General features: G+C 40.4%; 1 protein-coding gene across 1 annotated transcript; it reads right to left on the bottom strand.

Annotated features, from left to right (window-relative positions):
- Positions 1-1,815: 1,815 nt before the first annotated feature.
- Positions 1,816-3,335, bottom strand: LOC118485883. Its single transcript, XM_035982388.1, has 2 exons — positions 2,688-3,335; positions 1,816-2,439 (listed from the first exon to the last, which is right to left on the bottom strand). The coding sequence occupies exons 1-2, from the start codon at positions 3,333-3,335 to the stop codon at positions 1,816-1,818; spliced, it is 1,272 nt and encodes a 423-aa protein (XP_035838281.1).
- Between the last annotated feature and the right edge of the window lie 9,255 nt (positions 3,336-12,590).

Genomic DNA, 12,590 nt, shown 5'->3' with positions numbered 1-12,590 from the left:
GCGCAAATATCCCCAGTTGTTCCCAAACGAAACTCCCAGCACTGAAGCTACAACCGAATTTCGGGACAAAATTCCAGACTAACAGGGGGATGATGTGACACCCCGTTGAAACGTTCTCACTCATACTAGCTTGATAGTGGCTGCCTTAACTTTCGAGACGAAAGTTCTTAAAACTTGGGGACAATGTGACACTTTGGGTTTTCCCGAGCAACCTTCATATATTAAAAATGCATGTACATATTATATTAAATGAAAATTCGTGGATTATCTTGACATGCTATGTGACCCTTGTATTAAACTATGTGTATGTAATATATATATATATATACATATAATTATAATACTGAACTCGAGACCTCTGAGGGTGCAACTCATGCCTACATCACTCGAGAGCAGAGGTTGCGACTCGAGACCAGCCATCCACAACTCGAGATCTCCTGGTTGCGACTCGAGACCACATGTTCTCGAGTCGAGACGACCTGTTCCCGACTGGGCCGCTTGTCTCCGTTATTAGGCCAAAAGTGAGTGGACTCTGCATACTGTTTAATTTGGACTCTGTGATACATGCTGCTGTTAACTGTTAGTATAATGGGATAGGCCCAATAACACTATGTATATGTATGCCATGTGTTAACTGTTACTGCTTAATCCAGAACCAGCCAACATTAGGAATGCTAGTATAATATGCATGTTATGTGTCAGAAACGTGTAAGATATACGTGACTTGTTTGTATCCGAGCTTGACCCAAACTGGTAACCATGTTAGGACGTGGTGACCAGCGTGCTTGACCAAGTAAACTAATCTGCCGAGCAACCCAAGGTGAGTTCACAACTTATAAAAGCATGCGTTCCCGGTGGTTGGGAAACGAAACTTAAAACAACGCTATCCCCTTGAAAGGGATACACACCTACTTTTCTCCCCTTATGCGGGACCTTTAGTTAATTACTATTTATATTGGATGCAACAAGCAATACTAAACGAAACTCTATCACTCAAGTCCCTACTACTTAATACCGATTAGTCGCCGGGGCCAGGCGAACGGGTTATTAGTTGATAGCGCTATTTAGGTCTTACCAGCCTCACACCGTGCCCGTGTATGGGATCGGGAGTGAACTAATAGACTCTGGCAAACCGTCAATGATGATAGAACATTGACAAATGGGGCACTCTACGGAAACGTACGGTCGCATAGTATTCGGTATTGTAAAACCAGTTTAGTAGCTTACATAAGGGGTAGCTCCCCTTGGCATGGTATAAATGAGTAAATCAACTGTTGAAACAGGTTTTTGGAATTAAAAACTGAGCAAACTCGTGAACTCGCCAACATTATGTTGATACCCTTCTACATGCTTTGCAGGTACCCAGTGACTTAGGAGCTTGTAGCTTGGGGATGTGTAGTGGTCGTCTTAACCCGTGTGTTGGGTTCTTTAATAAACTTAAACTATGAACTTTGTTTGAACTGTTTTGCCTATGCTTCCACTACTCACCTAAACTACTATTTGAACTTAAAATTTATGAACTTTAACTATGATATCTACTAACCCTGTGGTTGGTGAATATTACTTCTGTTATTAATTAAATTGCTCAGTATAATTGGTGGCTGGATCCTGGTCAGTCACACGCCTCGCGGTACTACTCCGCATGTGGTTTTGAGGGTGTGACATGGTTAAGTTAGGACTTTCAATTGGAAACTTTTTTTTTCAGAAATTCGGATATCTGTTTCACTATCCGAATCCGTATCCGAATTTTCAGATATCCTACGAAATTTTCGGATATCCGAATTTTCGGATATCCGAATTTTCGGATATCCGGTTTTAAACACCCCTAGCACCAGGTACGAGATCAATACGAAAATCAACAGATCTGGGAGGGGGAAGACCAGGAAGATCTTCAGGAAAGACATCGGTGAAGTCACACACCACTGGAACGTCGCTTATGTTCTTCCCCTTACCTTTTTGTTCCACCACGTGGGCCAAGAAGGCAGGGTTCTGTTTACGTAAGCTTCTGCTCGCTTGTGTGCATGACATTAACCTTAGTCCTTTTGAAGGTCGGTCTCCATAGACGATCAAAGTATCACCAGAGGGAAGAGGAAGACGAACAAGTTTCTCATGACAAACAATCTCGGTATGGTTCTTTCGCAACCAGTCCATGCCAATGATAACATCAAAACTTCCCAAACGCATGGGTATAAGATCAATAGGAAATACGTGATCGTTAAGAGTCAGGGAACAATCACGAACGATAGAATTCACAAGAATCGACTTACCATTGGCGACCTCAACCGAGAATGACTCTGGTAACTTGGAGCGTGTACAGTTTATCAAAGACTCAAATTCCATGGACACAAAGCTTTTATCGGCACCAGTATCAAATAGGATCGAAGCATAAAGGTTATTAACAAGGAACATACCATTGACAACGTCATTGTCATTACGAGCCTGATTCACGTTAAGGTTGAACGCTCGTCCACGAGCGGCTGGCTGCTGGTCCTGGTTCAGCTGAGGACACTGGTTACGGAGGTGGGTAGTATCTCCACACTTGTAGCATGCACGAACAGCATTGACTGGCCTAGGATTCTGTAGAGGAGCTGGAGGTGCTGGTAAAGTTGCCTGAGCTGGGGCTTGCTGAGCTGGCGGTGCAGGGTTAGCTTGATGATAGTAGGGAGTAGTGTGACCACAGCGATTACAGTTGGTGCACAGACGACATGCAGAAGTAGCGGGATGATGTAGTTGCAAGTTGCACACTTGGGATGAGGCCCATTGTATTGCTTTTTAGCTTCGGGAGCAGCAGGGTTAGCAGCAGTAGTAGCAGGAGCAGGTTTTGCAGCAGGGTTAGCAGCAGAGACAATAGCATTGCATCCCGAACCCTGAGACTTCTGTTTCTTGTTCTTGCTACCACTAGGCTGCTGGGTCACTTGGTTAGCATAATTTGAAGGGGCAGGGGTAGCAAACTGCTTATCACGCACACGATTGTTGTTCAAACTTGCTGCCAATCGGTAGACTTCTTCGATAGTTTCCAACTGAGCTGCTTCGATAGAATCACGCATTGCAGACGGTAGGCCGTTGATATACTTGGTTATCATCCGCTTAGGAGTCAAAACCAAGTGAGGAACGATGAGACTCAGCTGCTTAAAACAAGTAGTATATACCAGGTTGTCATCACCAACTTGCTTCAGATGCCAAAATACTTCTTCAAGCTTCCACTGCTCAAGAGGAGGGCAGAACTCAAGCATCATTAGTTCTTGCACCTCAGCCCATGGAAGAGCATAGGCTTCTTCATTTGAAGTGATGTTTCTCTCATTTGACCACCACTCCAATGCTATGCCCTGAAACATTCCAGTTGCACTCCTAGTTTTCAAATGATCTGGGCACTCGCTGTTAATGAAGGTAACTTTGATGCTGTCGAACTACTCGAGCATAGCAGTCACCCCATCACTGCCCGTGAAAGGCTTAGGGTTGCAAGAGATGAAATGTTTGTAGTTGAACTTAGTAGACTTCTGCTTCTCAGCCTTGGAGTCCACAGAGGATGGAGGAGTGTTTGATCCTTGGAGCTCAGAGACGATCTTTGGCACGACTCGAGCAATCTGGTCGGCCATGAATGACATCATCTTTTTCTGAGACTTCTCCCTGGACTTCCTGAGAGTGCCGGGTAGCTTTCGTGAAGATATCCTAAAGATCCAACAAGAGGATCGTATGAGTTAGATTCACGAGATCCCACAATATAGATTGCACACACGATAGATTAGAGAATCTAGATTGAATCACCACAAAACTCACGACCTTCACATGGCACGTTGCACGAAGTTTGGTCAACGTGCCGAAAACGCTTATATATAGGAAGTACCAGCGGTGTATCCACCACGCTTTGGACACATCGTCTTGCCTCGTACTTGGTGTCATGTTACGTGTCGCAATTATCAAACATATCCATTTGCTCATCATCATTATCATTATCATCATAGATCGCTCAAATAGCTTCGCATAGATTAGATTCACATAGTTTATTCATAGTTTTCTCGATAGATCGACATAGATTAGCTTATAGAATAACCCAATAGCTTAAGATGACTGCTTAATAGATTAACATAGGTTAACTCGATAGATTGCCATAGATTAACTCAATAGTTCGACACAGTAGATTAACATTGCTAGAGTACACATAGATTACATGCATAGCTTTAGAGTCTACATTGATTACATAGATTCCCCGTAGATTTCGCGGATAAAGTTTCCATAGATTACATAGACTATCCACACTGGTCTGCAAACACTAACCTCGTATGGCACTTGGTACGAAAGTTGGTAACATGTCGGAAGCACTTATATATAGGAAGTACCAGCGGCGTATCCACCATGCTTCGGACATGCCACTTCTGTCTCGTACTTCCATGTCATCTTAGTGTTTCATACCAACAATCGATACCTCAAAACATAATAGTCAATCAAGATTACCACATAGATTGCTCATAGAATAAAGCTCATAAATTTAGTTTGTTATGAGATTAGGATTAACGTTTTAGATTATGGACAACGTGTGATTTGTGCAAAAATAAACCAAAACAAACAAAGAATCAAGTCTAAAACCTTATAGATGAAACCACATTTATGAAAAATCGAGATAGGCTTATAAAACGTAGGATTGTTCCGGGTAGAGGAACAGTGACTAACCAAAGTGATTCTGTTGGGATTGAACCCTATCAGAGGAACAGATAATCAAAGCCAAAACTGGATCAGAGCAGTGGATCCAGAATAAGCATAAGTTATGTAATCAAGTCTCTTCCCTTGAAAGTGGTTTCAACATCTGCTGACCTCCAATCTACTGATCATTACTAACTGCTGACCTACAACTGCTGTCCAAGTCAAAGACTGATGGAAGACTAAAGCTCTGCTGTTCAATCTACTGCTATAGGTCAAGCTCTGCTAGATATGTCAAGTACTGCTGAGTTCACATCAGTGGAAGGATGCAACAGTAGTTTAGTTTATATCATGTATAATATTGTAATAACAGTTGTTAGCATATCAGTGGTTGTATAGATCAGATGTTAGAGTTTATTAGGAGGTTAGATGTCACTTTCATGGTGACGTCAGCTTAGATGCTTCAGTGGTTTGTCCGTGCCTAAAAATAGAACAATACCCTGTACTGTTCTATTAGCTCTTCACCATCTTCGTCCTGTACGAACAAATCACTGAGCTCAGGCTGGGGGGGGGGGAGTTTGTTGCATACATGCAATTGTAATTGAATCTTGAAATAAAATTAAGCATTCGGTTCATTGTTGAAAATGTGTGTTGAGAGCAATTCTCCTGTTTGATTGTGAAAAGTTTGTTTCCATTTAAATTCCACTGCACTACTCTTTCATTGTTCATCTTAATTCAAACATAAATCACAATCAATCCAAACTCAGATCCTAACAATTGGTATCAGAGCTTGGACAGTCAAATTTGATTTAACAGTCACTTTCACATAAATAGTTCATCTCGAAATCGTTGATACTGATAGTTTGTTCGTTTTATTGAAAAACAGTGTAAGGTTTAATCACCATCAAAGTTGATTAATCAGTACCTGTAAAGCAACCAGGATGACGTCACAATCACAAGATGATAAGAATAACATTGGCTCTTTTTTCAAACCACCCATGCTTAAACGTAATGAATACAACATCTGGGAGAGAAGGATGGGACACATCCTTGCTCAACAGAATACTGGATGTTGGAGATCTGTTGTTTTTGGACCACATGTTCCCATGGTGCCAAGTGCTGAGGATTCAAAGAAGTTCGAACCTAAAAAACCTGAAAATTATACTGAAACTGATTTCAGAAAGTTCGAACTCGATGCCAAAGTATTTAGCATCATTGCATCTGCATTACCCAATGAAATCTATGCTGGACTGTTACATTGTAACAGTGCCAAAGAGCTATGGGATGCACTGAAGGAATAGTTTGGGGGAACGGAAGAAGTTATTGAAAATAATAGGGAAATTCTGAATCAGCAGTATGAAACCTTTTGTCACATCAAGGGTGAATCATTGACCCAACAGTTTGAGCGATTTAGCTGTTAGTGAGCTAAGACTTGTTAAAGTTACATTTCCTAATGCAACTCAAAATAGCAGGTTTCTTAGATCACCACCTGAAAAATGGGATACAATTGCTTTTGTAACTAGAAATTCAGCTGAGTTCAAAGATCTGACCCTGACCCAACTTCATGGTAGACTCTTGACCTATGAAAGGGAGTTAAACCAGAAAAGGAAGTTGCAAGAGTCTGGCAAAGTTGCAGATGACTATTCGTTTGGTAGCACAGCTCTTTTTGGTCAGGAAGAGTCTGGTAGCAGTAGTAAGGATTAGAGTTTTGACCACTTTATTGATATAACTGCTGGTGGAAATTTCAACAACTCTGATTCTCACTCTGGAAATTATGCTTTTGCTGCAAATTGTGAAAACCAGATGTCAGATAAGTTGTGCTTTGAAATAAATGATTTGCAACACTTTGATCTCACTGAGTTAGAAGAGATGGACATTTTGCATCAATTGGCTTTACTTAGTGTAAGAACAAGCAAATTCTATAAAAGAACAGGGAGAAAATTCCCAGGGTTACATGGGAATTTGAGAGTGGGGTTGGATAAATCAAAACTGAAATGCTACAAGTGCAATAGGCTAGGTCGTTTTGCTAGGGAATGTAGGAGTCAAACCACTGGTCCAATAATAACTCATCCCAGCTCAAACCCTAGACCACAACATCAAAGCACTGTGCAATATACCCAATATACCCCTGCAGCACATATTAACACTGCTCACTATGTTGCAATCCCTGTGCCTGTGCATTATGTTCAAACCACTGTTCCACAAATTCAGTATGTTCAAGCCCCTGTCCCTCAGGCACAAGTGCAACCTGTTGCACCTCAACAAGTTGCTCCAACAGTAGTACAACCAGATCAACAAAGCTTTTTCACCCAAGGCTTTGTTGACTGGAGCAACATGCCTGATGAGCTTGGTGATGAAAATTTTGCACTCTATGCTTCTAATGATAATGTTAATGATGAATTTTGTTTGATGGAATTAGAGTTAATACCAGAAGGGGTAGAAACTGAAGGTGAACAACTAAGTGGTGAAACAGTGGATAAAGTGGCTGAAGCAGTGGTTACTGCAGTTGCTGGTGAACTACTGCTAGGAGAAAATTCAGAAACCCTGATTGAACCACTGTCTGATCCCTGGTCCAAAGAAGACAAAGAAGTAGAGGAATAGAAGAAAGCAGGTGAGAAAGAAGTTAGAGTTGATGAAGAAGGTGATCATCAATGTGATTGTTCCATGATGGCTGTTACTAAGGTATCACCTCAAGTTCTTGAAAAACTGTGTTCAGACAAATGCATTATTGCTTTTGCTAACATTAAAGAGGTAAATGAAAACCTTAGAGATAAAGTCTTTACTGATGAAGTCAAATTTGAAAAGTCATTAAAAGAACTTAAAAACAAATTGGCTGAAAAAGATAAAGAAATCAGCAGTCTCAAAGAAGAGCAAAGCATAACGAAGACTCAACTCCAAACTATGGTAGAAACCAAGTTTGTAAAAAGGAGTTGGAATCCACCCAAATCACTTGTGAAAAATGGGTGGAATCTTGCAAAGGTTATGAGGTCATGCTTGAAAAACAGATTAAAAGCAATGTAAAATTTGGTGTTGGTTTTAGAAAACATGATGAAATTGAAAACAATGCTTCAAAAGAATCTGTTCAAACCATTCTTGAAGTTATTCCCACAAACAAGGATGGTCAAGAGGTTAAAATAACTGACAAACTTGGTAACAAAATCACTCTGGAAAGATCTGTGGGATCCTCAACCTTTGAGGAAATTAAGAAATACCAATTTAAACCCACATGGTCTGATGAGTGTGACATCCTTGAAAACTTCAAACCAATGGATTTCACAACCACTGATGGAGTAAAAGCTCCAAAAGCAAAGGTTATTCCTATCAAAGACATCCCAATAGTGGTTCAAAACTCTGTTGCTAAGGAGTCTGAGAAAAGGAAGAAAAGAGAAAAGATAAAAAACCTGTTTTGTGATTTTTATGAAAAGAGGAATCATCTAAAAGCATATGATCTAAACAAAACAAGTGTCATTGTACCTGCTGAAAGCTGCACCATCTGTGAGAAAACAAACCACAAAACTCAAGAATGTGTGTATCTCAAAAACTTTGATGTAAAAAAGAATGAGTACACTGCAAAAACATCCTTAAGTCCATCAACATCATCTGTGAAGTTCACAAAGAACCAAACACTGTTTGTGCCAGTCCAAACAGCTGTCACAAAACAGCTGAACCAAACATCTGTTCAAAGAGATGTTCAAGTGACTGATGCACCCCCTGCCAATCAATTTAGAAGAGGTAAGGGATAACCATCATACCAAAGGATCCCACATGTTTATGAGACTTATAAAAAGCCTTCTAAACCAAGAGTGAACAGGCATCCTTTTGGTTATCAACAGGTGATTGGTCAAGACCCACAACAGTGGTTAGAGAAAAACAGTCCTAAAACTGTCCAAACCCCTGATCTAACCACTGTCCATGCACCTGAACTCACCCCAGACACTGTTAAGACCCCGTCCAAAGCCTTATTGGCTTTGGAGACCCTAATGAACTAATCCTTTTACTTCATGTGCAGGGAGCTTCTGCATGCTTAGATAGCCTTTGGTATGTAGATAGTGGAGGCTCCAGGCACATGACAGGATGTAAAGCCCTTCTCAAAGATTTCAAAATCCATGGAGGGGGTGATATATCTTTTGGCAATAATAGTAGAGGGAAAGTTCTGGGGTCTGGTACAGTACAGTCTGGTAATGTAAAATTTGAAAATGTCAATCTAATAGACAATCTAAAATTCAACCTCCTGAGTGTTTCACAAATGAGTGATAAGGGGTATGGATCATTCTTCACAAAGGAGTGTTGTAGGATTGTTGGACCAGAAATAGTTGAAAAGATTGAAGCAATAATAAAAACTGGAAAAACCAAACTTGTTGCTCAAAGAAGTGGCAATGTTTATGTGGTGGATATGTCAAAAGAGTGCCCCAGAACTGATGCCTGCCTGTTCTCAGCTGCATCAAACAAAGAGACAGAACTATGGCACAGAAGATTGGGGCACAAAAATCTTAAGACAATCACTGCCATTTCAAAACAGGGACTAGTAAGAGGTTTACCTCAAAAAGTGTTCACCTGTCCTGAGCATTGTGTTTCCTGCTTAAAAGGAAAACAACATAAAGGCTCTTACAAATCCATTGATGAGTCCAAAACAACCAAATGTTTGCAAATGCTTCATATGGATTTGTTTGGCCCAGTTAAAGTCATGAGTCTTAGGAAAAAGAGATATTGTTTGGTTATAGTTGATGACTTTTCTAGGTTTACATCACTTACTTTTTACACTCAAAAGATGAGACTGCAGGGATTCTGCAAGACTTTGTGAAACAGGTTGAAAAGCAGCTTGACCTTCCAGTAAAAATCTTCAGAAGTGACAATGGCACAGAGTTCAGGAACAAGGAGTTAGATGATTTCTGTGTGTCAAAAGGAATTGTGAGGCAATACAGCATTCCAAGAACACCAGAACAAAATGGGGTTGTTGAAAGAAAGAACATAACTTTGATTGAGGCTGCCAGAACCATGCTTGCTGATTCAGGTTTGCCACTAACTTTTTGGGCAGAGGCAGTAAGCATTGCTTGCTATGTCCAAAATAGAGTTTTAATCAACCCCAGTCATCAAAAGACTGCCTATGAACTGCTGTATAAAATAAAGCCATTGATCTCATATTTCAAAGTTTTTGGCTGTTAATGCTTCATTTTAAACTTAAAATATTCTTTCTCAAAGTTTGTAGCCAAAATTGATTGTGGTTATCATCTGGGATACTCAACCACTGCTAAGGCCTACAAAGTGCTTAACACAAGGACCAAAACAGTGGAAGAGACTTTGAATGTAAAGTTCAATGAACTTTCATCAATGAAAATCCCAGCAAATCCCGCAGAATTGTTTGATCTTGATAAATTCACTTTTGAAAATACTGATGTCAAGACTAACAGTACATGTCCATCAGAGGCTTCATCACCAGACTATGGGTATGAGATCATCATTCCTCAACAAAAGTCTGTCACAATGGGAAGAGCAGCAGATGTTCAAAACAGCTGTCAAAGCTCAACCTCTGCTACCTCAACAATTGTTGACCAAAGTAGCCCCTTAACCCCTGCTTCCACATCATCAAACATTGTTGATAAAAGTCCTCAAACAACGGATCAAAGTCAGCATATGTCTACACCATTACCACCTATTCCACCACCTTTTGAAACCACTGCTGGATCATCAAAGTCACCAGCAGTGGTTAACTCAGATGATTCACATCTGCAGCCATCCCCATTCAATGCCGTTGTTCCATACCAAGGAGAGCTCATCTTCTTGAAATCTCATCCACCAGACCAAATTATTGGCAACATCAATGAAGGTGTGCTCACAAGAGGTCAATCCCAAAACATTTGTCTTTTTGCTGGTTTTCTATCACTCCATCAGCCAGTCAAGTACCAAGAGGCACTAAAAGACAACACTGGGTAGAAGCCATGCAAGAGGAGCTCCAACAGTTTAGAAGACAACAAGTTTGGGAGCTTGTACCATTGCCAGAAGGTGTAAGTCCTATTGGCACAAAATGGGTCTTCAAAAATAAAACTGATGAAAGGGGTATTGTTGTCAAGAATAAAGCCAGGCTTGTGGTTCAAGGGTTCAGACAAGAAGAGGGCATTGATTATGATGAAACATTTGCCCTTGTAGCAAGACTTGAAGCTATCAGATTATTTCTGGCCTTTGCTGTCAACCACAACATCAAGGTGTACCAAATGGATATCAAATGTGCATTCCTCTATGGTAAGATTCAAGAGGAGGTTTATGTTTGTCAACCTCCAGGCTTTGAGGATCCATTTAATCCAAATCATGTCTACAAGCTGAATAAAGCTTTGTATGGCCTGAAACAAGCACCAAGGTCCTGGTATGAAACTCTTTCCACCTTTTTACTTTCCATTGGTTTCACAAGAGGTAAGATAGACAAAACATTGTTTCTAAAATGGAGAGGGAAGGAGTTGATGATTGTCCAGATTTATGTGGATGACATCATCTTTGGAAGCACATGTAATAAAATGTGTGAAGAATTCAGACAACTCATGACAGCTGAGTTTGAAATGAGTGCAATGGGTGAACTCCAGTGCTTTCTTGGTCTCCAAGTAAGACAACTGCAAAATGGAACTTTCATCCATCAAGGCAAATATGCCAAAGAACTCTTAAAGAAATTTGAGATGGATGATTGTAAGCCATGTAGTACACCCATTGCAACCAACAAAATAGTCATGTCTGATGAGAAGGATGATTTGGTTGATCAAACTTTATATAGAAGCATGATTGGGTCTTTATTGTACCTAACTGCATCTAGACCAGACATCATGTTTGCAACATGTGTTTGTGCAAGATCCCAATCAGCCCCTAGGAAGTCAAACCTTATTGCTGTAAAAAGGATATTCAGATACCTAAATGGTGCTCCCACACTTGGTATCTGGTATCCAGCTGATGGTAAAATTGAGCTTTCAGGTTTCTCATATAGTGACTTTGCTGGATGTGACAAAACAAGGAAGTCCACTTCAGGAGGGTGCCAATTCCTAGGCAATTGCTTAGTGTCTTGGCAAAGCAAAAAACAAGCAGCTGTTTCCACATCCACTGCTGAGGCAGAATATATAGATGCTGCAAGTTGTACAGCCCAACTGCTATGGCTTCAAAATCAGTTGCTGGATTTTGGTATCACTGCCTTGAAGACACCACTCATGTTGGATAGCCAGGCAGCAGAAAATATCATTAAAAATCCAGTTTCCCACTCAACCACCAAGCACATTGACATCAAACATCACTTTGTGAGGGATTGCTATGAAAAAGGTTTGATTTATTTGCATCATGTTCCAACTAAGGATCAGCTGGCAGATGTGCTAACCAAAGCATTAGACACATCCACCTTTGAAAGTTTGATCTCTAGGATTGGCATGCTAAACATGGAATAACAGGCAAAATCCTGTTTTTCTATGAATAAAAGCATTAAAATGTTTTCAGAAAATCAAAAATCCACCCTTAAAAATAGTTAAAAATGAAAGTTTTCATTAAAATCCTAAAAAGTCTGCCATAACCACTGCTTTGTTTCAAAAGTCTGTTCTACTTCAAAGTCCGTCCACTGCTGAAAGTCAACCCCTGTTCTCTCATTTTCTTGATAAGCACTATTGTTCAAAATTAGTGTTTTATCCACTGATATGCTATCCACTGATAGTAAAACTCACCCACTGCCTCCATTTGTTACCGTTGCAACCACTGCCCTTCATCAGTGGTTTTCATAAAAAGTATTGTCCTTTATTTCATCAGGGGTTGGCACGTGGACAGTACATAGTGGTCAGACCTTTTGTAACCGCCGCCACATCAGCATTTACTTTTTCTCCATAAAACCCCCTTCAAAACCCCAAACAGGGTTTTACTGTCGAATTGAATTCTTAAAAATTCCTTTCTCAAAGCAGTTTTCATCTCATTCTCTCAAATTTCTTCACAACCCGCTTCGA

This window comes from Helianthus annuus, chromosome 13 (assembly GCF_002127325.2).
Source record: "Helianthus annuus cultivar XRQ/B chromosome 13, HanXRQr2.0-SUNRISE, whole genome shotgun sequence".
Classification (NCBI taxonomy): domain Eukaryota; kingdom Viridiplantae; phylum Streptophyta; class Magnoliopsida; order Asterales; family Asteraceae; genus Helianthus; species Helianthus annuus.
Note: the sequence above shows the minus strand (reverse complement) of the source record. Positions and strands in the feature narration are given on the sequence as shown.

Excerpts from the sequence above, each read along its gene's own strand:
- LOC118485883 (XM_035982388.1), bottom strand. The coding sequence starts at position 3,335 with ATGTTTCAGGGCATAGCATTGGAGTGGTGGTCAAATGAGAGAAACATC. Across the intron at positions 2,440-2,687 it reads ATGTCGTCTGTGCACCAACT|GCTCGTAATGACAATGACGT; the intron begins GTAATCGCTGTG and ends AACGTGAATCAG.